The following is a 27,289-nucleotide window of genomic DNA, read 5'->3' on the forward strand; positions in this document are numbered from 1 at the left end:
TGTGGGGGCCCAGGGCTTTTCCCCAGAGTCTTGCCTCCAACCCCTGCAGGAGGTGGCTCTGTTAGGCACCTGGCCTCTTGATTCTCATCAGAGTGAGGCCCTGGGGGGTGAGGGAAGGACCCAGGGCCTTGTCCTCCTCTGTGACCTTTCCCTGGCATTTTTTTTTTTTTTTTTAGACGGGGTTTCACTCTTGTTGCCCAGGCTGGAATGCAATGGTATGATCTCGGCTCAGTGCAACCTCTGCCTCTCAGGTTTAAGCGATTCTTCTGCCTCAGCCTCCCAAGTAGCTGGGATTACAGGCATGTACCCCCATGCCTGGCTAATTTTGTATTTTTATTAGAGATGGGGTTTCTCCATGTTGGTCAGGCTGGTCTCGAACTCCCAACCTCAGGCGATCCGCCAGCCTCAGCCTCCCAAAGTACTGGGATTACAGGCGTGAGCCACCGCGCCTGGCCCTCCCTGGCCTTTCAGTGGGGCTCTTTGCTAGCTAGAGCTCCTGACCTATCCTCTTAGGAAACAGTGTCCCTTTGTCTGCCCTCTTTTTTTTTTTTCTTGAGATGGAGTCTCGCTCTGTCACCCAGGCTAGAGTGCAGTGGCATGATCTAGGCTTACTGCAACCTTCACCTCCCAGGTTCAAGCAATTCTCCCTGCCTCAGCCTCCTGAGTAGCTGAGATTGCAAGCATCCGCTGCCATGCCCAGCTAATTTTTGTATTTTTTAGTGATTACAAGTGCTCGATACCACACCTGGCTTTTTTTTTTTTTGAGATGGAGTCTTGCTCTGTCACCAGGATGGAGTGCAGTGGCGGCTGGAGTACAGTGGCTCAATCTCAGATCACTGCAACCTCTGCCTCCCGGGTTCAAACGAGTCTCCTGCCTCCATGCCCAGATAATTTTTGTATTTTTAGTAGAGATGGAGTTTTACTATGTTGGCCAGGCTGGTCTTGATCTCCTGACCTAGTAATCCACCCGCCTTGGCCTCCCAAACTGCTGGGATTATAGGCGTTGAGCCACCTCGCTGGGCCAATTTTTATATTTTTTAGTAGAGATGGGGTTTTGCCTTCTTGGCCAAGCTGGTCTTGAACTCCTGACCTCAGGTGATCCTCCTGCCTCAGCCTCCCAAATTGCTGGGATTATAGGCATGAGCCAACATGCCCGGCCCATCTACCCTCTTCTTTTCCCAGGGGGTCTCCAGCCACCTTTGGTCCACCAGGAGGCGGCCAAGAGCCTCTTCCTATCATGACACACCCAGTTCCCCTTCCGGGTGCTTGGTGCTGATGGCAGCTGCTGCCACCTGCTCTGCTCATGCCAGGCTGGCAGAGGACACAGATGATTGAGAGAGTGTAAGCCTAGCCAGGCTCCAGGGTCTGTGTGCCTGGCAGATCTACTCATGGGGCTCCATGCCCCTCTTTTCCCTGACTTAGGCCGAGCAGCCATGGCCCCTTCCACTTTGGGTGGAGCAGGTTGCCACCTGGCAAACCCCCGGGGTGCTGCATGCCACCCAGGCCCTGAAAATTAATATTCTGGAGTCGCCTGTGCTTCCAGTTCGCATAAGAACGAGGCTGCATGGCAGAGCCCTCTGCCCACCCTGCCACCTGCATACCAATAGGGCTGTGGCTCCCACTGTAGCTCCGGGCCTGACATCGCTGCGGCTGCAGTGGCAGTGACAGTCTGGTGGGAGATTCCCCTTCCTGAGCCCATGTGCTCTCTGCAGGGCTCCTGCAAGGGAAGCCAGTACTGCTGGCAGCAGTTTCAGCCTGAGGCAGGGCTATCTGCTGGGAGCTGGGAGTGCTTGGACCCCTGCCCTTCCCTGGGCGGGCGGGCTGGCTGGCATCCGGCTCCTGCAACCCCGCCATTGCCGGGAGCAGCAGGTTGAAGCCCGTCCACCGCTTGGCTTAGTGATCAGAATTCCACGGGCCAAGCCAGCCTTGCCTAAGAACAGATAACCGTCTGGCCAGCTCAGGGCCTTGCCGAGCACGTCACAGGCTGGGGAGTCCTGAGCTGGCTGACATTTCCTTGCTACCATCGTGGACCATGGCTGGCTACCTCCAGGAAGGCCTTCTGCAGTTTCCAAGGACCCTTCTTCCTGGTGCTGGGGCAGGACATGGGTTGGGAAGGAGGGTGAGTGAGTATGTGTAACCCCACCCTCTGGCCACATCTGGCCACTTCTGCACATGTGGCTCTGGCCTTGTGGCCACAGAGTCGTCAGTACGGCTGGCGGGCAAACCACAGAGGAATGTTCCCAATTATGCTTGGGGGAGAAGAGGCTGGCTGGTGGGGACTGCGACATCGACATCGTGCTTTAGCCTTTACCGTCTCCCACCCCACCCTGCCTGCAGGGGGTTCCAGAGGCCATACTCCAGGCGTTCCGGTGGCATGGCCTTGGCTTCCAGCAGGTCTTGCTTCTGCCTTGGTGACACTTATTCAGTGCTAGGTTCTCTGGAGAGATCCAGGTCCATCTACACAGGTATAGGGGCCTCTCTTAGCCCACCCTTTGCCACCTCCCACCTCCCACCTCCCACCTTTCTCTCTTCTCTGAAAATTTTTCGGCCGGTGTGATGGGCTATAATCCCAGCGCTTTGGGAGGCCGAGGCATGTGGATCACCTATGGTCAGGAGTTCAAGACCAGCCTGACCAACATGGTGAAACCCCGTTTCTACTAAAAATACAAAAATTAGCTGGGTGTGGTATAATCCCAGCCACTTGGGAGTCTCAGGCAGGAGAATAGCTTGAACCCAGGCGGTGGAGGTTGCAGTAAGACTCTCAGAAAAAAAAAAACAACTTTTTTTTTTTTTCTCTCTCTCCTCTTAATGCTGGGGGCCGGCCTGCAGAGAGGCCAGCTCATGAGGGCAGAAGTACTGGTAGCCAGAAGAATATTGGAGTCCTTTCTGCCCAGCCCTGGGCCGGAGTGGGCCACTTTGCCACTGGAGGGCCTTCTCAGCCCCTCGTGACCTCCCTGGGCTGCATCGAGGAGAGTGAGGGCTTTCTTTGGAGAAAGAAGTAGAAGAGAAACAGGAATGGGTTGGCCCTGCCTCTCTCACTTCCGCCTTCCCAGGCAGTGAGGTATCCTGCCTTCCCCTTCCTGGCTGGAGGCTTTGTGGGGCGTGGGCTGGGCTTGGGGCTCCCTGCTGGTGTGGTGTTTGCCCAGTTGTCTTGACAACCACAGGGCACAACCACAGGGCAGTGGTGGGGAGTGACATGCAGTGACCAGAAGACCTTGTGTAGGGATAAAAAGGTGGAGACCCAGCCTTCCCATAAGCCCATTGGAACCTCATGCACTCCCTGAGCTGCTCGGCCATTGTCCACGTGGGGCCCGGACCCAAGGTCTGGGAACCCAGTAGGCCCTCCCTCCACTGCCTTCCCCTCCCCGGCAGCCTCCTTCTCCCCAGACGGTTATCCCTAGGACGAGAGTTCTGAGATCTCTACCGAAGCTCCCGCCCTCCCCCTGCCCTTACCCTTCTTCCTGTCTGATTCCCTTTCCTTTCCTGTCTCCTCCTCCTACCTCCTCCCTGCTGCCCGCCCATCCTCTCATTCCCCCTCCCCCCAGGCACAGCTGCTGTTTGGCTCACTCTATATATAGCGGCATTTTCAGGGTAATTACAATAAAACTGTTGAAAGGAGATAATCCAGCAAAGGAAGCGAGTCTGACTCCCAGCCCCCTCCTGTCCCGGGCTTGGTGCAGCCCTGCACCCCCTTTCCCCAAGGCCTTCTGTTCCCACCCCACCCCCATTCCCACAGCCTCTCCCTCCTGCCCCAGATAGGGATGAGGCCCCAGAATGGGACAGAGAATAGGAATATCCAGAAGGTCTCCACCAACCTCTCCTGGGGTTACCAAGGGCCCCATCAGTTCTCGAACCAACTTCTGTGCCTCAGTTTCTCTTCTAGTACGAGGCTTTGCATGGAGCATGGTGTTGAGAAATGGTAGGGGGCACAGGACAGTGGTTAAAAGCTTAGGATTTACACTCACATTCTGGTTCTTCGATTGCCTGGCTGCGTTTGGTTGCTATTTATACTTCTCTAAACCTCAGTTTCCTCATCAGGAAAATGGCGTGATGATAGTACCCAAGTTCTACCTAACCGTGACATTTAAATGAATCATTCTTATAAAATGCCCAGAGATGTGTTGATTATCAATGACAATATTGTGTGTTGAAGGCTGGGCAGTGGCTCACATATATAATCCTAGCACTTTGGGAGGCTGAGGTGGGAGGATCATTTGAGCCTAGGGGTTAAAGGCCAGCCTGGGCAACATAGTGAGACCCTGTCTCCACTAAATATTTAAAAATTAGCTGGTGCATTGGCGTGCTCCTGTAGTCCCAGCTACTTGGGAAGCTGAGGCTGGAGAGTTGCTTGAGGTCGAGGCTATCATGAGCCATAATCATGCCATTGCATTCCAGCCTGGGCGACACAGCAAGACCTTGTCTCTAATATATACGTAGGTAGGTAGATACACACACACACACACATATACACAAGCATAAACATATATATAAAATGTGTTTAGTACTCAAAATCTATCAGGTACAGCTTCATGCTTATGCATATTTTCTTTTTGTTTGAGACAGACTTGCTCTGTTGCCCTGGCTGGAGTGCAGCTGCAGATCTTGGCTCACTGCAGCCTCTGCCTCCCAGGGTATAAGAGATTCTCCTGCCTCAGCGACCTGGGTAGCTGGGATTATAGGCATGCACCATCACGCCCAGCTAATTTTTGTATTTTTGTATATTTGGCCATGTTGGCCAGGCTGGTCTCAAACTCCTGGCCTCAAGTGATCCGCCCGCCTCAGCCTCCCAAAGTGCTGGAATTACAGGTGTGAGCCACCGCGCTCGGCCCATATTTTCCTATTGAATTTCATGGCTTCAGCCTCATTTAATTAAGGCAAAATGTTGCATCCATGGAGCAGAGGGATTTGACTTCCCCTCTGTCTCTGTTCTCTTTGGGTCTCCTAGAATCCTATCCGGTAGCCTTTGGGCCACAGGCATGGCTGCAGTCTGGGGCTGGGTCCGCTAACGCCCTCCTGTCTCTTCTGCCCGCAGTGGAGGTGAAGCCGGTGCTGCCAGGAGCCATGCCCAGCTCCATGGGGGGTGGGGGTGGAGGCAGCCCCAGCCCTGTGGAGCTACGGGGGGCTCTGGTGGGCTCTGTGGACCCCACACTGCGGGAGCAGCAACTGCAGCAGGAGCTCCTGGCGCTCAAGCAGCAGCAGCAGCTGCAGAAGCAGCTCCTGTTCGCTGAGTTCCAGAAACAGCATGACCACCTGACAAGGCAGCATGAGGTCCAGCTGCAGAAGCACCTCAAGGTGAGCGAGGGGGGCGCGGGGGGCCGCCCCAACCTCCGACCCCCGCCCGGGCCTGGCTCACTCCTGCCTCCCTCCCCATGCTCCTGCAGCAGCAGCAGGAGATGCTGGCAGCCAAACAGCAGCAGGAGATGCTGGCAGCCAAGCGGCAGCAGGAGCTGGAGCAGCAACGGCAGCGGGAGCAGCAGCGGCAGGAAGAGCTGGAGAAGCAGCGGCTGGAGCAGCAGCTGCTCATCCTGCGGAACAAGGAGAAGAGCAAAGAGAGTAAGGCGTGGCCTCCTGTGACTTCCTGAGGCCCCACCTGTGACACCTGCCCCTGCCATTGGGGGGGGTCTGGCCCCAAGCAGCCAGGTCAGTTGTACCCTGTCCTACAGGTGCCATTGCCAGCACTGAGGTAAAGCTGAGGCTCCAGGAATTCCTCTTGTCGAAGTCAAAGGAGCCCACACCAGGCGGCCTCAACCATTCCCTCCCACAGCACCCCAAATGCTGGTAATGGCCCTGGGCAGGCATGGGTGGGCAGAGGTGAGCCGCTTGGGGCTGCCTGGCTACAGGATGGCGAGGGGCTTATGCCCGGTGCCCATATACAGGCCCTGCAATCTCTCCTTGGAGATAGGATGCCCCCATCCCTGTTTATTTCCTCATTCCTTCCCCAAGATCCATGTCCTCTTCCTGTATACAAAGGATTTTTCATAAGTGGAGATTGCCAGGTGGCAGGTCCAGCAGGCCGGGTGGTAAACTCGATCTGCTTCTATCCCCAACCCTACCTCCAGGGGAGCCCACCATGCTTCTTTGGACCAGAGTTCTCCTCCCCAGAGCGGCCCTCCTGGGACGCCTCCCTCCTACAAACTGCCTTTGCCTGGGCCCTATGACAGTCGAGACGACTTCCCCCTCCGCAAGACAGGTGAGTGAGTCCCCAACCTGGCCTCCCAGAATATGGCTCCTGGGAGGCAGGCGTGGGCTTTGTGGCAGGGTCAGCCCTGACCACAGTGGACTCAGCTGCAGGTGTGTGCTCTGTGCATGTATCTGAACCTTGGTTACCTTCTCTCCAGCCTCTGAACCCAACTTGAAAGTGCGTTCAAGGCTAAAACAGAAGGTGGCAGAGCGAAGAAGCAGTCCCCTCCTACGTCGTAAGGATGGGACTGTTATTAGCACCTTTAAGAAGAGAGCTGTTGAGATCACAGGTGCTGGGCCTGGGGGTAAGGGTTGCTCTCCTGTTACCTGTTCTGAGGGTCTGGGAATCAGGGGGGCAGGGGCTAGTTCAGAGCAGGCCCAGGTGACAGCCACTTCTCCTATAGCGTCGTCCGTGTGTAACAGCGCACCAGGCTCCGGCCCCAGCTCTCCCAACAGCTCCCACAGCACCATCGCTGAGAATGGCTTTACTGGCTCAGTCCCCAACATCCCTACCGAGGTACAGGCCTGGTTGAGGGCTGGTTGGGGTGGGACAGAGCTGCTCTCTCTCCCTTGAAAGACAGAGTACAGCTCCTTCCAGTCTGTCTGGCTGAATGCCCACCAGAGACCTCTCTGCCCACATGAATAGGCTGAAGAGTCCTTGCTTGGAATTAATTGCCTTGAAGGGGGATTTGTCCCACAGGACTGTGAAGAGCTCTGATGGCTCAGTCTCCCTCAGTGGGAGCTCAGGGTAGAGGGAACTGGGCACTATTCGGAGACCTTGGCCTTGGCCCCAGGTTGCCCTCCCTTGTCGCCTCCCCTTTGCCCACTCTCATACCTGTCTCTTCTGACTGCTTCCCAGATGCTCCCCCAGCACCGAGCCCTCCCTCTGGACAGCTCCCCCAACCAGTTCAGCCTCTACACATCTCCCTCTCTGCCTAACATCTCCCTAGGGCTGCAGGCCACGGTCACTGTCACCAACTCGCACCTCACCGTAAGTATGGGGCACATACCCCGTCCTCACTCTGGTGTTGAGGTCAGGGGTCCTGGATGCCTCCATCTGGGGCTTTTGCTCTTCCAAAGCCGTAAGGGAGATCACTTGGCCCTACCCAGAGCTGGTGGGTAGATATCGGGTAGATGGGGTTGCTGGTCCAAAGTTGGCAGGACTGAGGCTGTATAAGCCCCTCCCTCCACCCCCCAGGCCTCCCCGAAGCTGTCGACGCAGCAGGAGGCCGAGAGGCAGGCCCTCCAGTCCCTGCGGCAGGGTGGCATGCTGACCGGCAAGTTCATGAGCACATCCTCTATCCCTGGCTGCCTGCTGGGTGTGGCACTGGAGGGCGACGGGAGCCCCCATGGACATGCCTCCCTGCTGCAGCACGTGCTACTGCTGGAGCAGGCCCGGCAGCAGAGCACCCTCATTGCTGGTGAGTGGGCAGGCAGCTGTGCAAGGGAAGGGCTCAGGTCAGGACCAACAGCCAGGGATACTCTGCAGCCCTGCTGTTGCAGCTCCCCTCAGCAGCATCAACAGCAGCAGGGATTTCTTCCACAATCTAGAAATGTGGGTTACCTGGATGGGATGCCAGGCACTGTTCTTGACAAAGTCTGCTGCCATCTTGAAGTTCACATCCTAGAGCAGTGCCGTACAGTAGAAACATAACAAAACCTGCATATGTAATTTCTAGCAGCCACATTGAAAAATGTGAAAAGAGCCGGGCGCGGTGGCTCAAGCCTGTAATCCCAGCACTTTGGGAGGCCGAGGCGGGTGGATCACGAGGTCAAGAGATCGAGACCATCCTGGTCAACATGGTGAAACCCCATCTCTACTAAAAATACAAAAAATTAGCTGGGCATGGTGGCGCATGCCTGTAATCCCAGCTACTCAGGAGGTTGAGACAGGAGAATTGCCTGAACCCAGGAGGCGGAGGTTGTGGTGAGCCGAGATCGCGCCATTGCACTCCAGCCTGGGTAACAAGAGTGAAACTCTGTCTCAAAAAAAAGAAGAAAAATGTGAAAAGAAGCAAGTGGAGCTGGACATGATGGCTCACATCTGTGATCCCAGCACTTTAGGAGGCTAAGACAGGTAGATCACTTGAGATCAGGAGCTTGAGACCAGCCTGGCCAACATAGTAAAACCCCATCTCTACTAAAATTACAAAAATTAGCTGGGTGCCGTGGTGGGCTCCTGTAATCCCAGCTACTCAGGAGGCTGAGGCAGGAGAATCGCTTGAACCCAGGAGGTGGGGGTTGCAGTGAGCCAAGATCGTGCCATTACACTCCATCCTGGGCGATAGAGCAAGACTCCATCTCAAAAAAAAAAAGAAGCAAGTGGAATTAATTTTACCACATATATTTAACTCAGTATATCCAGAATATTATCATTTCTGTAATATATGTGCATATCTTTTTATTTATTTATTTTCCTGATTTTCACTCAGTCGCCCAGGCTGGAGTACAGTAGTACAATCTTGGCTCACTGCCACCTCCGCCTTCTGGGTTCAAGTAATTCTCCTGCCTCAGCCTCCTGAGTAGCTGGGATTACAGGCGCCTGCCACCACACCAGCTAATTTTTTGTATTGTTAGTAGAGACCAGGTTTCACCATGTTGGCCAGGCTGGTCTCAAACCCCTGACCTTGGGTGATCTGCCTACCTTGGCCTCCCAAAGTGCTGGGATTACAGGTGTGAGCCACCATGCCCAGTCATGAGGTTTTTATTTTTTTATTTTTATTTTTGAGTCAGAGTCTTGCTCTGTTGCCCAGGCTGGAGTGCAGTGATGCTATCTCAGTTCACTGCAGCCTCCGCTTCCTGGGTTCAAGTGATTCTCCTGCCTCAGCCTCCCGAGTAGCTGAAATTCCAGGTGTGTGCCACCACGCCTGGCTAATTTTTGTATTTTTGGTAGAAACAGAGTTTCACTATGTTGCTCAGGCTGGTCTTGAACTCCTGACCTTGTGATCCACCCACCTTAGTCTCCCAAAGTGCTAGGATTATAGGCGTGGGCCACCGCACCCAGCAGCTTTTTATTTTTTAATTAAGATTTTTTTTTTTTTTTTTTGTAGAGACATGATCTTGCTATGTTGCCCAGGCTGGTCTTTGTTTTGTTTTTTTTTTGAGACAGAGTCTCATTCTGTCACCAGGCTGGAGTGCAATGGCAGGATCTCAGCTCACTGCAACCCCCGCCTCCTGAGTTCAAGCAGTTCTTTTGCTTCAGCCTCCTGAGTAGTGGGGACTACAGACATCAGCCACCACACGTCGCTAATTTTTTTTTTTTGAGACAAAGTTTCACTCTTTTTGCCCAGGCTGGAATGCAGTGGCATGATCTCAGCTGACTGCCACCTCTGCCTCTCAGGTTCAAGTGATTCTCCTGCCACAGCCTCCCAGGTAGCTGGGATTACAGGCATGCATCACCACGCCCAGCTAATTTTTTGTATTTTTATTAGAGACGGGGTTTCACCATATTGGTCAGGCTGGTCTCGAAATCCTGACCTCAGGTAGTTTATCCGACTCGGCCTCCCAGAGTGCTGGAATTACAGGCTTGAGCCATTGTGCCTGGCTGCCCAGGTTGGTCTTGAACTCCTGGGCTCAAGCCATTCTCCTGCCTTGGCCTCTCAAAGTGCTGGGATTATCGGTGTGAGCTGCACTGTGCTTGGCCAACATGCAGTTACCAGTGAGATATTTTGCTTTTTGTTTCATACTAAGTCTTTGAAATATAGTGTATACTTCACACTTATGTCACATTTCACTTTAGATAGGCTGTGTTGAAGGGCTCGGTAGTCACGTGTAACTAGTAGCCATGGGACGGGACAGCACAGCTTTAGACAGCCCTTAAGTACCTGTCGGCATCAGAAGAGGTTCTGCTTGAAAGATACATGATCCTGGCCCCCAGGGCTTCCTGGCCTGGCGGGATCCACGAGGGTCCACGATCAAGGAGGCCTTGTTACACTTGGGGAGAACAAGTCATTGTTCACTCAAACAGGGCTCCGGACTACATGTGTACTCAGTTTATTCAGTTAAGCAAATCAAAAGGAAAAGATGGTGAATCCAGGAAAGCTTCCTGGAGGTGGTACTTTAGAGGTGTGAAACTCTTCAGTTGTGGGGAAAAGGAAGAATGGGGCTCAGGTTTGGGTGGAGGGTGCTCTAGGTCCCCCAGGGACTGGGGGGACTATTTAGGTGGTGATATTCCAGAGGGGATATGGGGCAAGGTCTGGGCTTGGGGGACAGTCAGGTGCCCTGACAATGGTGCTTAGTCGTCACCCCTAACTCCATAGTGCCGCTCCACGGGCAGTCCCCACTAGTGACGGGTGAACGTGTGGCCACCAGCATGCGGACAGTGGGCAAGCTCCCACGGCATCGGCCCCTGAGCCGCACTCAGTCCTCACCGCTGCCGCAGAGTCCCCAGGCCCTGCAGCAGCTGGTCATGCAACAACAGCACCAGCAGTTCCTGGAGAAGCAGAAGCAGCAGCAGCTGCAGCTGGGCAAGGTGAGCCTAGAGAGGTGAACGGCCTGGGGCTGTGCTGGGGGCAGGATGCAGGTGAGCACCAGGCTGGCAGAAAAGTCCTCCTCTCAGGCCAGGTGCAGTTGCTCACACCTGTAATCCCAGAAGTTTGGGAGGCTCAGGTGGGCGGATCCCCTGAGGTCAGGAGTTTGAGACCAGCCTGGCCAACATGGTGAAACTTCGTTCTCTGCGAAAAACACAAAAATTAATTGGGCTTGGTGGCAGGTGCCTGTAATCCCAGCTACTTGGGAGGCTACGGCAGGAGCATCGCTTGAACCCAGGAGGTGGAGGTTGCAGTGGGCCGAGATCACACCATTGCACTCCAGCCTGGGCAACAAGAGCAAGACTCCATCTCAAAAAAAAAAAAGCAAAAATTAGCTGGACATGGTGGCATGCACCTATAATCGCAGCCACTGGGGAGGCTGAGGCAGGAGAATCTCTTGAACCTGGGAGGCAGAGGTTGCAGTGAGCTGAGATCGAGCCACTGCATTCCAGTCTGGGCAACTGAGGGAGACTCTGTCTCAAGAAGAAAAAAATAGAGCCCTGCTCTCAGAGGAGCCACCTGGCCTTTTTCTAACTCACATAGAAGCTCTGCCTGGAAGAAGGGAGGGAGGGAAGGATAGACCCATCTGGGTTACAGGCTGCCTCCAGCTGATGTGCCTCTGTTTCTGTTACCAGATTCTCACCAAAACAGGGGAGCTGCCCAGGCAGCCCACCACCCACCCTGAGGAAACAGAGGAGGAGCTGACGGAGCAGCAGGAGGCCTTGCTGGGGGAGGGAACCCTGACCATGCCCCGGGAGGGCTCCACAGAGAGTGAGAGCACACAGGAAGACCTGGAGGAGGAGGAGGAGGAGGAAGAGGATGGGGAGGAGGAGGATTGCATCCAGGTCAAGGACGAGGAGGGCGAGAGTGGTGCTGAGGAGGGGCCCAACTCGGAGGAGCCCAGTGCTGGTTACAAAAAGGTGAGCCCCGTCCCCATTCCGTGGTCCCAGCCCTTAGTCACCACCGCTCTATCCTTCCCTGCTGCCGCCTCTGCCCTTGTCTTTCCCTTTCCCCCATCTGCAGTTTCCAGGCCTTGAAGGAGCAGCGTTCTGTAGTGAGCAAAAGGGGAGTGGGAAGGAGGCCAGCGGGGAGAAAGGGGAGCTGTTTGTGTTGATCTCAGAGCTGTGTCTGTCCTAGGCTGCCAGTTCCCTCCCTGCATCTATGATACTGGCCTGCCTCTCTGCTTGTGTCTGTGTGTGTGTGTGTGCGCGCGCGTATGTGGGTGTGTGCATGTGCACACATGGCCTGTGTGTATCTGCGTTTCTGCCTGCGTAGGGCCGGCTGTGCGTCGGTCCCTGTGCGTGCCTGTGCGCGTGTGTACACACACGCCCCCGCTGTTACTACAGTCTGCCTCGCGCCTAGCTGGCACTCCATTCATTGCGGACACAGCGGAGCCCTCTGGGCCTGACTCATCCCACCCCCGCCCCACCCCCCGCCCCCACCCCCCCCCCAGCCTCTTACCTCAATGCTACTCTTTGATGTGACTCATCACATTCCCCCCATCCCTCTCTGTCTCAGAGGAGATGTGTCTCCTGTCCCAGGAGGGAGCAAGTGGGAGGAGGTGGGGGAAGGAGGAGACTTAGAAGAAAAGTGCTGGATTGGGACTCCCCTGGAGGCCCTGCCCTTACCCCTGTCCGGGCTGAGTCTGACCTGGGCCCCCTCCCACTGTCATCCCCTCCAGCTATTTTCAGATGCCCAGCAGCTGCAGCCACTGCAGGTGTACCAGGCGCCCCTCAGCCTGGCCACTGTGCCTCACCAGGCCCTGGGCCGCACCCAGTCCTCCCCTGCTGCCCCTGGGGGCATGAAGAGCCCTCCAGACCAGCCCGTGAAACACCTCTTCACCACAGGTGAGTCCCCACCACCAGTTATGTCCTTCGGCCAGGCAGGGGGCCTGTGTGTGGTGTCTGGCCTGTAGGCAGGGGGAAGAGGCTGCTGGAGCCCCTGAGGCACCCTGAAAGGCGGTGACACAGGCCTTCATTCTCTCCCTGTACCCCAGAGCTGTTCGTGGTAGTGGCAGGGCCTTCTGCCTCAGCTGGGAGAGTGGGTAGCTCCACCTCTGCCCACTGGGCAGCATCTTTCTCACCCCACGGAAGGAAGGACTGCCCCATAGCCTGAAGTGCTGGGTAGAGAGAGCCTGCTGCCCCTATTGGGTCCTGCCTCCCCCATGAAGCTGCCACAGGCTGGCCTCTGGGAGGACACAGACATCCCTGAGGGCGGTCCCATGTCACCAGTGGGGAGTAAGACACGGGTTTGGCAGGAGGGGGAGGCAGGAGGTGCTGTGAGAAGGGTGTAGCTGAGGGGTGCAGCCGGCAGAGATCGGACCTGTGGGGTGTCCTGGGCAGCCTTGCTGGGATTGAGGAGCACGGAAGCTTCTGACAGGCAATAATGGAGCAAAGGAAATTCAGGAGTTGAGAGGGGGCAAAGGCTAGAGAGGAAAGGCCAGGTACAGTGTCTCATACCTGTAATCCAAGCATTTTGGGAGGCCAAGGAGAGAGGATCACTTGAGCCCGGGAGTTTGAGACCAGTGTGAGCAACATAGTGAGACCCCGTCTCTTTAAAAAAAAAAAAAGCTAGATGTGGTAGCGCATGCCTGTAGTGCCAGCTACTCAGAACACTGAGGTGGGAGGATCGCTTGAGGACAGGTTGGTGGGGGCTGTGGTTGAGGCTGCAGTGAGCCAGTAGCGCTACTGCACTCCAGCCTGGCTGACAGAGCGAGACCCTGTTTCAGAGAGAAAAACAAACGAGAGGAGAGGGGGCAGGTGTGTGGGAGGGTGGCTTTGGTGGCCGTGGGGAGGAGTTTGGACCTGGGGGTTGGAAAGAGCTCCATGAGCCATGCTGAGGATCGAGGTAGCCAGGCTGGGACCCTGGGCCCAGAGCAGTGCTGGCTGACAGTGGGTCTGTGGCCCAGGTGTGGTCTACGACACGTTCATGCTAAAGCACCAGTGCATGTGCGGAAACACACATGTGCACCCTGAACATGCTGGCCGGATCCAGAGCATCTGGTCCCGGCTGCAGGAGACAGGCCTGCTTAGCAAGTGCGAGGTAAGGGAGCCCCTCCTTCCCCTGGCCCTCAACTGAAATCTAGCCTTTGTTTCCCTGTTAGAGAAGCCTCCTTCATGCCTCTTCCTCATCCTCTCTTCACCCCCACACTTCGGGGCCAGTTCTCTGCCCCCACCCCCTCCATTCCATCCCTTGCAGCCTATAGTCCCGCATGGTCCCCAGCTGACTGTGGGAGGATCGTGGAGTAGGGTCACGACAGAGCCAGGGTCTACTTTCTCAAAAATATTTGGAGCTCCTGAGGCCAGCAAGCGGCTGTGTGTGCCCCTGGCTATCGGGCAGAGAGGGGCTGGGAGAGCTGCGCCTTTCTGTGACCCCTCTGACTGATCCTCCTGACAGCGGATCCGGGGTCGCAAAGCTACGTTAGACGAGATCCAGGCAGTGCACTCTGAATACCACACCCTGCTCTACGGCACCAGCCCCCTCAACCGGCAGAAGTTGGACAGCAAGAAGTTGCTCGGTGAGCTGGCATGTGGGCGGGCGGGCAGGGCATGTCCAGTGCCAGGGTGAGATGGGGACTGTCAGGAGGACTGCCGAGCCAGGCTAGGAGGGTTGTCCCCTTGGGCACAGGGCATCACTGCTGCAGAGGTGGCACAGTTATCACATCGTACACTTCCAGAGGGCGCCATTAACATGGAGCGTCTGTCGGGTGCGGTGCAGGATCCCCATCTGGGGGTGCTCGGCTGGGGGGACTGCTTTGCTCCCCTCCAGGCTTATCATGCTCCTCTCTGCCTACCTTCCAACCCTAGAGGTAGGACGCCCCCAAGAACAGGACTGACAGCTCCCAACTGGTGTGGGCTGCAGAGGCCTTATACTTGGGTCTGACCCCTCATTTTTAGTGGCTAAGCCTGTAGCCCTGGCAGTTGAGGCCACTTCTTCTTCTTCTTCTTCTTTTTTTTTTTTTAGATAGTCTCTCTCTGTTCCCCAGGCTGGAGTGCAGTGGCTTGATCTCAGCTCACTGCAACCTCCGTTTCCCGGGCTCAGGTGATTCTCTTGCCTCCGCCTCCCGAGTAGTTGGGTTTATAGGCGTGTGCCACCATGCCTGGCTAATTTTTGTATTTTTAGTAGAGGTGGGGTTTCGCCATGTTGGTCAGGCTGGTCTTGAACTCCCAACCTCAGGTGATCCGCCCGCCTTGGCCTCTAAAGTGCTTGGATTACAGGCATGAGCCACTACGCCCGGCCGGCCAGAATGGTCTTGAGCTCCTGACCTCAAATGATCCACCCGAGGCCACTTGTAGAGTAGCTCTGTCCCTCTTCCCTGCAGGCCCCATCAGCCAGAAGATGTATGCCGTGCTGCCTTGTGGAGGCATCGGGGTGAGTAGGATGTGCAGCAGTGGGGATGGGTGGGAGGCTCTCCCAGCGCTGTCTCTTTCCTGCCTCCCACGGCCGCTGGCCCACTGTCCAGGGGCCTTCCCTGTTCTTGCCCTCCCCCTGCAGGGGGCATGCTGAAGCCTGCTCTCCTGCCCTGCAGGTGGACAGCGACACTGTGTGGAACGAGATGCACTCCTCCAGTGCTGTGCGCATGGCGGTGGGCTGCCTGCTGGAGCTGGCCTTCAAGGTGGCTGCGGGAGAGCTCAAGGTGAGCATGTGCTTGTGACCTCGGTGCCCCTTGGCATGGTCCTGCTCCTAGAGGCAGAGGACAGGGGCAGCCTTGGGTTCCTTTCAGTGAGGCACTGTCCTTTGCAAGCCCCACTCTTGGATACCAGGGTGGGAAGGAGGTGTCAGCTGGGATTAAGATGTATGAGGGACCAAAAATATACACTAATGCCGGCCAGGCGTGGTGGCTCACGCCTGTAATCTCAGCACTTTGGGAGGCTGAGATGGGTGGATCACCTGAGGTCAGGAGTTCGAGACCAGTCTGGCCAACATGGTGACACCCCATCTCTATTTTATTTAAAAAAAAAAAAAAAAAAAGACACTACGTAATGCCTAGTGCGTTTGTGGGTGTCTTGAGGCAGAAGTACTATCTCCCTGCTCAAGCCTCATGGTTGGCATTCAAAATGGTCCGTTGAGGCTGGGCACAGTGGTTCACGCCTGTAATCTCAACACTTTGGGAGGCGGACACGGGCGGATAGCTTGAGCCCAGGAGTTGGAGACCAGCCTGGGCAACATGGTAAAACACTGTCTCTACAAAAAATTAACCAGGCATGGTGGCGTGTGCTTGTAGTCCAAGCTACTCGGGAGACTCAGTTGGGGGGATTGCCTGAGCCTGGGAGGCCAAGGTTGTAGTGAGCCATGATTGCGCCACTGCATTCCAGCCTGGGTGATAGAGCAAGACCCCGTCTCCAAAATAAACAACAACAATTAAAAACAAAAAAAAAAAACAAAAAAAAAAACTGTGCGTTGAACATATAGATCTGCTTTTCTGATTTGTATTCATTTCCCTGCCTGGCTTGTGCTTCTGTCCTGTGCCACCCCCTCCACGGCCTTCCTGCCTGGATCTTGTCCCTGACCTCTGCCCGCACCTCTTCAGAATGGATTTGCCATCATCCGGCCCCCAGGACACCACGCCGAGGAGTCCACAGCCATGTGAGTGCCCTAGATTCTCTGCCCTCGCCCCTTCCTGTCTCTTGCAAACATCATGCTGAAGCTGACCTCCTGCCCTTTTCTCCCCCGCCTACCTCAGGGGATTCTGCTTTTTCAACTCCGTAGCCATCACAGCGAAACTCCTACAACAGAAGTTGAACGTGGGCAAGGTCCTCATCGTGGACTGGGTAGGCAGTGAGCTGGTGGGGCTGGGCAGGGGTGGGCAGTGCTGGGACCAGGGTCGGCCTTCAGGAAGTCCCCTCCCCCAGTAGGAAGTCCCCTCCCCCAGTCCCACTTCCAAGCAGCCCCGTCATCCTCGTCCTCAGGTGCCCAGTGCAGAAGGAAGGGTGCTGGGGCTCCTGCTGGATGACTAACCTCACATTCCAGCAGGGCTCCCTCCTCTCTATGAAAGACATTTAGCTCCTGTTCCATCTTGGCCCTCACATTGCAGCTTCAAGCAAGGAAGTCCCGGGATTTCCTACCTTGGACAGTAGTGATGCTGCTGCCATTGCTAGTAGCCAATTTTTTCTCCCACCCCCTATGATGGGGGGGCGGGGGCGGGCACGGACTGTATACCAGGAACCCAATGAGTACTTTATGGCCACCTCGAGTAGTAAGAACAGGGATGTCCATTTCTGCAAATGAAGGTGTCAGTTGTGTGTGACTCACCCAAGGCCACTCTGCTGGGGATATTGGCACTGGGTTTCAGACCAGGCCTTTTAGCCCCAGCACTCTGCTCGTGCTACCGTGGGTGCTTCTCGGACCCTGCTCTAAATGGTGGAGGCGAGGCACACGCCACTCTGTGAGCTGGGGAAGTAGCCAGGAGCGAGCCTCGGAAAGGATGAAATCTCTTGGAAGCCCAATTCTGGCTTAAAAATTTATGTAAATGTTGTATCCTTCTTCAGAATCTTATGTGTTTGTGGCTGGGCACAGTGGCTCAAAGCCTGTAATCCCAGCACTTTGGGAGGCCAAGGTGGGTGAATCACTTGAGGTCAGGAGTTTGAGACCAGCCTGGTCAACATGGTGAAACCCCATCTCCACTGGAAATACAAAAAATTAGCCAGATGTGGTGTCGGGAGCCTGTAATCCTAGCTACTCAGCAGGCTGAGGCAGGAGAATCACTTGAACCCGGGAGGCAGAGGTTGCAGTGAGCTGAGATGATGCTACTGCACTCCAGTCTCGATGACAGAGTGAGACTCTATCTCAAAAAAAAGAAAAAAAAAAGGCCCGGCACAGTGGCTCATGCCTGTAATCCCAGCACTTTGGGAGGCCAAGGCAGGTGGATCACCTTAGGTCAGGAGATGGAGACCAGCCTGGCCAACATGGTGAAACCCCATCTCCACTAAAAATACAAAAAAAAATTAGCCAGGTGTGATGGCGCATGCCTGTAATCCCAGCTACTCGGGAGGCTGAGGCAGGAGAATTGCTTGAACGCGGGAGGTGGAGATTGCAGTGAGCCAGGTCGTGCCACTGCACTCCAGCCTGGCAACAAGAGTGAAACTCCGTCTCAAACAAAAAGAAAAAGAATGTGATCTGCTTGTTTTAAATTCCCTACTAGCCTTAATGTTTTCCCCCAAACGGTGAAGCGGAATGGGTTCTGTAGGGAGATCTGCCACATTTGTCCCATGGCTTTGAGTATCCCCTACACAGTGCCACACCACAGAGGCTCAGACCCTAGTTAGAGAAGCCTGGGGTGGGCAATGCCATTGTGAACAGAATGCAGATGCCCTGTGGCTAGGGTGGGTATACCCTCAAAGCCCACCATGCAGTGGGGTGGGGCCAGTAGAGTTTTTTTGGTTTGGGGGTTGGGGTTTTGCTGTGTTGTCCAGGTGAGTCTTGAACTCCTAGGCTCAACAATCCCCCCAGCCCTCAGCCTCCCAAAATGCTGGAAGCACAGGCATGAATGACAGTGCCCAGCTGACAGGTGGAATTGTGACCATTGCGTCAGACCGTGGGCCATTTTCCTGATGCTTCCACCTCCCCTCCTAGGACATTCACCATGGCAATGGCACCCAGCAGGCATTCTACAACGACCCCTCTGTGCTCTACATCTCTCTGCATCGCTATGACAACGGGAACTTCTTTCCAGGCTCTGGGGCTCCTGAAGAGGTATAGCTCCTGGGCGTAAATGCAGACTCTGTTGGCCCCTCTGGGAGGTGGCACAGTGGGACCTGGTGGGGAGCCACAGAGGCCAGTGGTGCTGGTACCTGGGGAGTCTGGGCTCCAAGAGGGAGGACCACACTGATCTGACTGCTCCTCCAGGCAGAGCAGAGGTCAGTGGAGTGAGACCTGGAGGCAGGGGTGAGGGCAGGGGCGAGGGCAGGGGCAATGTTTGGGATCCCCAGGCAGTGAGAATAGCCCTCTCCTCAACTCTGGTTCCAGGTTGGTGGAGGGCCAGGCGTGGGGTACAATGTGAATGTGGCATGGACAGGAGGTGTGGACCCCCCCATTGGAGATGTGGAGTACCTTACAGCCTTCAGGTAGGGACTGAAAAGGGCCACGGGAGTCACAGGGAGCCCCCCTGGGCCCTGCAGTGGGAGGGGACAGAAGGCACTCAGTTCAGTGTGGGTAAGGGGGTTGTCTCTGGTATGATAAGTGGGACGAGGCCTGGCCTGGCCATCTGCCAGGCTCAGCTTGGGCTATCCCTTTGCAGGACAGTAGTGATGCCCATTGCCCATGAGTTCTCACCTGACGTGGTCCTAGTCTCTGCCGGGTTTGATGCTGTTGAAGGACATCTGTCTCCACTGGGTGGCTACTCTGTCACCGCCAGATGTAAGCGTGCTGGGGGATAGAGGGAGGAAGTAGAATAGTGAGGATATAGTCCAATGGTGTGTGGGGCAAGAACAGACTGATACCGCAGCGGATGGGGAAAGCAGGGACAGGGCCTAGACTTGGAATCACCTTGATGACTCCCCCAACTCATCCTCTGCCAACCTTGGCCTTGAGGGGCCGGCAGGTGGAAGTGGGGTAGCAGAGGGTAGAGCATTCGTATTGCAGGAGCTGTAGCAATGGAGCTTGTGGTCCCTGGTGTTGCAGTGATGCTCCTTGAAAGCACCTGGTCATTGGAGTCTTTAGCCAGTCTGTTAATGTTTTGACTGTGATAGGGCATTTAGCCCATTGACATTGTATTTTATTTTATTAGTATTATTTTTTTTTGAGATGGAGTCTCGCTGTTGCCCAGGCTGGAGTGCAGTGGCGTGATCTCGGCTCACTGCAACCTCTGCCTCCTGGGTTCAAGCAATTCCCCTGCCTCAGCCTCCTGAGTAGCTGGGACCCACAGGCACACGCCACCACGCCTGGCTAATTTTTTGTATTTTAGTAAAGACAAAAAACGTTGGTCAGGATGGTCTCAATCTCCTGTGATCCATCTGCCTCGGCCTCCCAAAGTGCTGGGATTACAGGTGTGAGCCACCGCGCCCGGCCACCACTGTATTTTATTATGGGTCTATTAGAGTTTGTATCTGCCATCATATTGTGTGCTATTTGTCCCACCTCTTGTCTTTTTCTTTTTGTTTGAGATGGAGTCTCGCTCTGTCGCCCAGGTTGGAGTGCAGTGGCACGATCTTGACTCACTGCAAGCTCCACCTCCCGGGTTCAAGCGATTCTTCTGCCTCAGCCTCTGGAATAGCTGAGACTTACAGGTGTGTGCCACCACAGCTGGCTAATTTTTAAATTTTTTTTAGTAGAAACGGGATTTCACCATATTGGCCAGGCTGCTCTCGAACTCCTGACCTCAAGTGATTCACCCACCTTGGCCTCCCAAAGTGCTGGGATTACAGGCATGAGCCACCACGCCTCTCCTGTTTCTTTTTCTCTCCTTTTCTTACTCTTTAATTGAATACCTTTTACCATTTCATCCTCCTCCCTTCACCCATCCCCAAAGGTTTTGGCCACTTGACCAGGCAGCTGATGACCCTGGCAGAGGGCCGGGTGGTGCTGGCCCTGGAGGGAGGCCACGACTTGACCGCCATCTGTGATGCCTCTGAGGCTTGTGTCTCAGCTCTGCTCAGTGTAGAGGTGAGGGGTGGGGGCTGGGAGGTGGCAGGCCAGGGGGCTGAGGGGCCAGCCAGCACTGGGAGGCCCTTAGGAAGCTTTTCCTTGGTCCTAAGGAATAGCTAATGGCCAGGGAAGGCTTTCTGAGTATGGGTTTGTCCAAAAAGACCATGTTTGCCCCTGTCATGAGGGATATCTGGGGCCGAGTGGGGCAGTTAGAGGGGTACGTATTGCAACCCTACTCCCCACCCTAAGCCTTCTCTTCTTTCTCCTGCCAGCTGCAGCCCTTGGACGAGGCAGTCTTGCAGCAAAAGCCCAACATCAATGCAGTGGCCACACTAGAGAAAGTCATCGAGATCCAGAGTGCGTGGGGATTCATGGAGGGGCTCGGGCGGCCAAGGGGAGCGGAGCTTGTGGGAACACCAGGACTGGAGAAGTTCATGTGGGTGTCGTCTGCCCTCCCTCACCCCTTGCCCATCTGTCATCCACAGGCAAACACTGGAGCTGTGTGCAGAAGTTCGCCACTGGTCTGGGCCGTTCCCTGCGGGAAGCCCAGGCAGGTGAGACCGAGGAGGCTGAGACTGTGAGCGCCATGGCCTTGCTGTCGGTGGGGGCTGAGCAGGTCCAGGCTGCGGCAGCCCGGGAGCACAGCCCCAGGTAAGCAGCACCCCTGCCGCCTCTTTGCCCTTGCCCCTGCTGGTGTGCCCAACTCAACACCCTCCCCTGTGTTTGTCCCCAACAGGCCGGCAGAGGAGCCCATGGAGCAGGAGCCTGCCCTGTGACACCCTGGCCCCCGTCCCACTGGGCTTCACCATTGTGATTTTGTTTATTTTTTCTATTAAAAACAAAAAGTCACACATTCAACAAGGTGTGCCGTGTGGGTCTCTCAGCCTTGCCCCTCCTGCTCCTCCACGCTGCCTCAGGCCCCCAGCCGTGTGGCCTCCACCTCAGCTCTAGAAGCCTGCTCCCTTCACAGGGGGTGGGGGGTGTCTTCCCAGCCCTGACCCAGGTGTCCCTCCACCCATTTCCCTGCATTCTGTCCTTTTCCCCCTTGGAGCCTGGGCCAGCTCAAGGTGGACACGGGACCCAGACAGTACCCTCCAGTTCTGGAGCCCCCCTGAGTGAGGAGGGAACAGGAAGTCGGTGCCTTGGTTTCAGCTGACTTGGGGGGAAATGCCTTAATTTCACCCTCCTCCCTTCTCCAGCCTCAGGGGGGGATCTGGAGGGTCCACTACTAAGATGCAGAGTGGAAGGGAGGTGGGCACCTACCCTGTGATTCTCCACCTTTTCCCCTTCTTTCATCCTGTCCATCTCTGCACAGACCCCTTTCTTCCTCCTCCTTGGTCTCAGCACTGATGGGAGGCTGGTGCCCAAGCCATGGCTGTGGTCTGTGAGCAGGGCTGTCTTGCCTCATACTCTTCTGGGCCTGCTTCCCCTTCCCCGGGCCGAGAAGATGAAAAAGTGTGGGGAAGGAGAGGACTGGTTTCCTGGGTTCTCAGGGGCCAGGAGGAGCTGCAGAACCAGGCCTCCTCCCCACCTTACTTGGATGGCCTCCCTGTCCCTCTGCTGGCACAGCCTGGGCAGGGGGAGAAGATGGTCCCTGCAGGGGGGCTTCAGGCTGGTGAGAGCCCCCCTGCTGTCAGGACTAGCTCTCCCTAGCCATCCAGCATGCTGCAGGGAGAAGGGGCAGGGGCTCACTCCCTCCTGGGGCCTTTTGCTTTGGAGCCTAGGGATGGTGAGAGTGGGGATTCTAGAAGGGGTAAGGTCAGAACCCAGGGATCCAGGAGTTCGTCCTCCGCTGGACCTTCCATACCTCTTGGGCTCCCTTTGCTGGCCCCAAGCCCAAGGGAGCTAAGACCAGGAGGGGGCTGGGTGCTGCCCCTTCTCTTTCCCAGGAGCCCTGCCAGGGGCTGTGGGCCCACAAGGCTTCCAGGGAATGTTGTCCAGCCTGTAGGAAACCAAAGATGGGAAGTGGCTCCTAGGGGGCTGACTCTTCCTCCCTCTTCCTCCCCAGTAGCACATATACTTTCTCTCCTCCCATCCCCAGGGCCCCACCAATCTGTTTACATATTTATTATCCTATTGGGGGCCTGAGCAGGGTTGAAGGAGCCAGGGGAGGAGCAGGAGCCCCAGCACCATCGATTTATTGGTTCGTTGTTCGCTATGTGTTGTATGTTTTAGATCCTCCTGGGGGATGGGGATGGGGCTAGGCCCAGTGTACCAGGCCTCTCTACTGAGCCCCAGGCTCCAGGCCCCTTGCCCACCCTCTCCCTGTGGCTGGTCTGGTTCTCATGTAAACCCACTCCTTGCTTTGTCTCCCTGGATATGGATTTCAGTTAAGGATTTTGTAACCCGTTACACTGTGTCCTTGTGTAAATAAACTTGTTTCTGGCAGTGCCTTCTGGGGCCAATGTCTCTATTCTCTGGGCTCCCAAATGGAGTAGTTCATCCTCCTTCCTAGCCAAAAACACTACTCTTTGCTCCAGCCCCTGGGCTAGAAGCCAATTTAGGAAACTAGAGGCTGGCGCGCAAGATCTGTCCTGTAGGTGAAAGTCAGGGTTACACTGGTTATAGTCAGAGCATCTCATGGGACCTCTCATGTGGCCTAGGCAGTGATGAGGCAGGGTATCTGGGGGCCAAGAGGTCTCACCTGAGTTTACAGCCCTCTCCTTTCCTGCCTCTCTGCCCCTGGAAACAAGGCTGGAGGTGGCACAGAGACCACTGGAGCAGCCTGGCAAGGGTTCCACTTATGCACACAGAGGCAAAGCCTATGGAGAAGTGCGCACAGGCAAGAAAGGAAACTCAAAGTATTTGAGGGCTTTATTGGGGCCGCCCCAGCTGCCCCTCACAGTGTTGCAGGAACCCGCTGGTCTTGCTGTTGCCTTTGCTCTTTGGGGGCTTGAAAGGAAAGGAAGAGGGAGGACCAGCTTCTCTGGGAGAGAGAAGGACCATCTTTGGGGCTAAGACCAGGTGATAGGAAAGCAGATTTAGAGGAGGGCCTGCTTGGGGGCTGGAAGGGCATGGGGCTGCCTCCTGGAGTGTGGTGGTCACAGAGTGTTGGTTTTGTGGGAGAAAAAGGAAAGGAGACACACAAGAAGTCAGGAAGAGTGGATGGGTGCTGCTTCCTGGGCACTGAACATGTGCACTACCCAGGGCACGAGGGCCAGGACTAGGCATGGCCAGAGGGTGTACTTGAGGAAATTGAAGATGTAGAAGAGGCTGATCTGAGGGGGGTGGCCCAGCCAGTCCAGGGGGCCCAGCAGCCCCATGGCCAGCACAAGGCAGGCTATCTTCTGGCCATTTCCTAGCGGTGCCCGACGCACCTGTGCATAGCAGGGAGAGTGCAGGGCAATGCCCAGGCCCAGGGCAGCCCCTGAGTCACGGCTCAGAGAGGCAAAAGGCCGGCTATCCATGTGTATCCACTCAGGCCGCTCACACCACTTGAAGGCTAGGCTGATGGACCTGTGGGGAAGAAGAGTCCTTGCCAGGAGAGACTGGAACGTAGAAGGCCACTGGCTCTTGGCCATCTGCCCCTGGGGCCCACTCCTATGTTCTGCTTTGTGCCTATGAGGGTCTATGTGAATAGGTAATGTGTCCTTTTTTAGCTATAATGAACCAGAGACCCACCAGGCTAGGTGCAGGCAAGATAGGACAGGGTCCAGCCCGTCCAGGCTTCAAAGTGAGACTTACCAAGAAAGATCCAGGCCCAGCGTAAAGAGGGTCCAATAGATGAGGCTAGTCCCTAGCATGAGGGCCAGTGCAGTCAACCCATAGAAGCTCAGCTCCCGCTCCACAGGCACCCGGGGAGTCATCAGCCAGCCCAGGACAGCGCCTAGGAGAGTGGAGTGACAGCAGCTTCAAGGAGTTTAGGGATATGACCCTCCCCGCCCCCACCCCCAGCTGCAGCGCAGCTTGGCAAGAGAACAAACTAAGACATAAGGGAAGCCTCTGGGGTGGGCTCTACAGAAGTTGGGAAGATCCTAGACTGATCCTCCCACTGCCAAAGGCATCCTCTCAGCCCACCCCATTGCCCCAGTTGCTCACCAGTTATTAAGCCAGCCAGCACCTGGTGAGGAAAATGTGCTAAGATGAAGACCCGCGATAGGCCAACTGCCAAAAGGAACGTGCAATAAGCCAGGCTAGGCATCACCCTCACCCAGCGGCTAGAAAGAAGAGAGGCAAGGAGCTCAGAGTGTGTCCATACACAGCTCGGCCTCCTGTAGCACCCAGGTACCCCATGGCTTGACCACACGCCCCAGGGACCCCAGAACTCCAGCTCCCAGGCTGCCATGCTGCTAAGTCTTTTAGGTACATGGTGCCATCAGCCCTGTTCCCAATGGTGGGCAATACCAAGGGTATACCTGCGGGTCCGAGTGGCCAACTGTGAAGAGAGGGCTGTCATTATGGGCCAGAGGGCTGCTCCTGTGATCATGCAGTGTCCAGAAGGGCTGCCTGCCAGCGAATCCAGAAGCTTGTGGTGAGAAGATGGAGGCAGAACCCAGGGCCTCTGGTGATGCCCCAATAATACAGCTGCCTCTCTTGGCTGAGAAGAGAGCTTTTCCCCGGCACTGATCCATAGCTTGCTCTGCTCTGAGGCCTTTTTACTGCCACCTGAGGTCATTGCGCTCAGGCTTCTATCCTGACCTGTGTCTCTTAGCTGTACTATCCAAGGTGGGCAGCTGGTACATAGCATGAGTGCCCTCCTCCCGTAACTCAGCTTGGTCTCTCTGGGGCTCCTTTGTTCTCTGGGCCAGTAATTGGGAGGCTAGACCTATGGTTGGGCCACCCAGGCTAAAAAGTACTCTGAATCCTAACCACATTGGGAAAGGGGAGGATGTTTGAGGCTTCCCACCTGGACCAGTCTCACAAGAAGAGGGGAACTGGTGAACCTGGACTGGAGCCTGGCTGTAGTACCCAGACTCATGGACCCACCAAAAGGGCCTGTCTCCAAACAGAAACCTGGAAGAGAACAGATGCAAGATGACTTTCTACATGCACACACAGCCAGGGAGATGCAAGAGGAGCAGGACACGGAGTACTCCAGAGGGCCTGAGGGGTAAAGTCAAAAAGGGGCTCCAGTTCTGTTCATTGCTCTCAAGGTATCCATGGATACCTTGCCATGGTTTTCTACCTTAGAACAAGAGGAAGAAAGCACACTATTTGTTTTCTTTTTTCCCTTAACCCTTAAAGCCTGTGGAAATATTTTTAAAAACTAGCCTGGGGCCAGGTACAGTGGCTCCTGACTGTAATCCCAGTACTTTGGGAGGCCTTGGCTGGAGGATCATTTGATGCCAGGAGTTCAAGACCAGCCTGGGCAACATAGCAAGACCCAGATTCAACAAAAATAAAAAAAATTAGCCGGGCGCGGTGGTTCAAGCCTGTAATCCCAGCACTTTGGGAGGCCGAGGAGGGTGGATCACGAGGTCAAGAGATCGAGACCATCCTGGTCAACATGGTGAAACCCCGTCTCTACTAAAATACAAAAAATTAGCTGGGCATGGTGGCACGTGCCTGTAATCCCAGCTACTCAGGAGGCTGAGGCAGGAGAATTGCCTGAACCCAGGAGGCGGAGGTTGCGGTGAGCCGAGATTGTGCCATTGCACTCCAGCCTGGGTAACAAGAGCGAGACTCCATCTCAAAAAAAAAAAAAAAATTAGCTGGAAGTAGTGGTGCACACCTTTAGTCTCAGCTACTTGGGAGGCTGGGCAAGCAGATCGCTTGAGCCCAGGAGTTCGAGACCAGCCTGGGCAACATGACAGAACCCCATTTCTATAAAAACTACAAAAATTAGCCAGGCATCTTGGGATGCACCTGTAGACCCTGCTACTTCAGAGGCTAAAGTGGGAAGGATCACTTGAACCCAGAAGGTTGAGGCTGCAGTGGGCTGTGATCATGCCATTGTACTCTAGCCTGGTGATGGAGCAGAAAACAAACAAAAAAAGTGAATAAAATAAAAAATAAAACTGATACAGAGGCAAGAGATTGTGGCAAGCATGTGTGTGTGCTCTGCGATACTCAGCCATCCCACTCTATCCCCTTTCACTGAAGAGCCAGCTCTTATCATCCATAGAGAGCCCAGGACCCAGCTCTCTCTCCCTCACTAACCCTCCTACTACCCCTGCCTCCATGTCCCCAGTTACAGCCTGAATTATCCACATCTAAATTATTTATGTGAGCCTCTCATGTCTGAAAAAAGGGAGTGAGAAATGGACACAGGAGGTTGAGAAAGAATAAGGAGGACAAAAAAACTTCAAAATCCTCTGGTCTAGCAAGTGCTTGGCTGAGCCCTGGGAAGCCACACACTGAAGAGGCTGCTGTGGCCAGGAAGTGAAAAGATGGGATAGCAAATGAGATGCTGGCAGGAATCGGCATGCTGGGAAGGAAGATACAGAACGCACCTGCCTCTCGCCTCTGAAAACTGAGCCTAGTATACATCAAGTGCTCACTTAGAAAATGAATGGGGGTGCCAGGCGTGGTGGCTCATGCCTATAATCTCAGCACTTTAGGAGGCTGAGCAGGCGGATCACTTGATATCAGGAGTTTGAGACCAGCCTGGCCAACATGGTGAACCCCCCACCACACACACACTAAAAATACAAAAATTAGCCAGGCGGGCGGTGGGTGCCTATAATCCCAGCTACTCAGGAGGATGAGGCAGGAGCATCACTTGAACCTGGGAGACAGAGGTTGCAGTAAGCCAAGATTGTGCCATTGCACTCTAATCTGGGCAAGAGAGAGAGACTCCATCTCAAAAAAAAAAAAAAAAAAAAAAAAAAAATGCCAGGCACGGTGGCTCACACCCATAATCCCAGCACTTTGAGAGGCTGAGGTGGGCGAATTACCTGAGATCAGGAGTTTGAGACCAGCATGGCTAACATGGAAAAACTCCGTCTCTACTAAAAATACAAAAATTAGCCGGGTGTGGTGACATGTACCTGTAATCCCAGCTACTTGGGAGGCTGAGGCAGGAGAATCGCTTGAATCCGGGAGGCAGAGATTGCAGT

The 27,289-nt window shown here is 55.2% G+C and overlaps 2 protein-coding genes across 14 annotated transcripts in view; one reads left to right on the forward strand and one right to left on the reverse strand.

Moving 5' to 3' along the window:
* The window catches only part of HDAC5 (histone deacetylase 5), a 45,495-nt gene extending 22,812 nt beyond the window's left edge, over nt 1-22,683 (forward strand). For 3 of the 11 annotated variants that reach the window (XM_032279446.1, XM_032279445.1, XM_032279444.1), the window contains 24 exons: nt 5,033-5,292; nt 5,382-5,553; nt 5,664-5,778; nt 6,060-6,190; nt 6,339-6,485; nt 6,585-6,697; nt 7,040-7,171; nt 7,379-7,601; nt 10,440-10,651; nt 11,345-11,629; nt 12,391-12,556; nt 13,618-13,751; nt 14,106-14,226; nt 15,031-15,080; nt 15,238-15,345; nt 16,240-16,295; nt 16,393-16,480; nt 18,282-18,401; nt 18,675-18,772; nt 18,946-19,064; nt 20,176-20,309; nt 20,564-20,648; nt 20,777-20,942; nt 21,028-22,683. In XM_032279446.1, the coding sequence (XP_032135337.1) occupies nt 5,033-5,292; nt 5,382-5,553; nt 5,664-5,778; nt 6,060-6,190; nt 6,339-6,485; nt 6,585-6,697; nt 7,040-7,171; nt 7,379-7,601; nt 10,440-10,651; nt 11,345-11,629; nt 12,391-12,556; nt 13,618-13,751; nt 14,106-14,226; nt 15,031-15,080; nt 15,238-15,345; nt 16,240-16,295; nt 16,393-16,480; nt 18,282-18,401; nt 18,675-18,772; nt 18,946-19,064; nt 20,176-20,309; nt 20,564-20,648; nt 20,777-20,942; nt 21,028-21,067 (3,275 nt within the window). In that variant the 3' untranslated portion in view covers nt 21,068-22,683. Of the gene's footprint in view, nt 1-5,032; nt 5,293-5,381; nt 5,554-5,663; nt 5,779-6,059; nt 6,191-6,338; nt 6,486-6,584; nt 6,698-7,039; nt 7,172-7,378; nt 7,602-10,439; nt 10,652-11,344; nt 11,630-12,390; nt 12,557-13,617; nt 13,752-14,105; nt 14,227-15,030; nt 15,081-15,237; nt 15,346-16,239; nt 16,296-16,392; nt 16,533-16,565; nt 17,266-18,281; nt 18,402-18,674; nt 18,773-18,945; nt 19,065-20,175; nt 20,310-20,563; nt 20,943-21,027 lie in introns of those variants that run through there. The other 8 variants (XR_004269498.1, XR_004269497.1, XR_004269494.1 and 5 more) reach the window with 6 other exon arrangements.
* A 403-nt stretch (nt 22,684-23,086) lies between these two features.
* The window catches only part of G6PC3 (glucose-6-phosphatase catalytic subunit 3), a 6,733-nt gene continuing 2,530 nt past the window's right edge, over nt 23,087-27,289 (reverse strand). Inside the window, exons 2-6 of one of the 3 annotated variants that reach the window (XM_032279449.1) lie at nt 25,138-25,244; nt 24,647-24,737; nt 24,330-24,448; nt 23,976-24,117; nt 23,087-23,747 (exon numbers count right to left, since the gene is read on the reverse strand). In XM_032279449.1, coding sequence (XP_032135340.1) covers nt 23,384-23,747; nt 23,976-24,117; nt 24,330-24,448; nt 24,647-24,737; nt 25,138-25,244 — 823 coding nt within the window. In that variant the 3' untranslated portion in view covers nt 23,087-23,383. Of the gene's footprint in view, nt 23,748-23,975; nt 24,141-24,329; nt 24,449-24,646; nt 24,738-25,137; nt 25,245-27,289 lie in introns of all 3 variants that reach the window. The other 2 variants (XM_032279452.1, XM_032279451.1) reach the window with 2 other exon arrangements.

Source organism: Sapajus apella, unplaced genomic scaffold (assembly GCF_009761245.1).
Source record: "Sapajus apella isolate SASKATOON/1434 unplaced genomic scaffold, GSC_monkey_1.0 scaffold12, whole genome shotgun sequence".
NCBI classification, from domain to species: domain Eukaryota; kingdom Metazoa; phylum Chordata; class Mammalia; order Primates; family Cebidae; genus Sapajus; species Sapajus apella.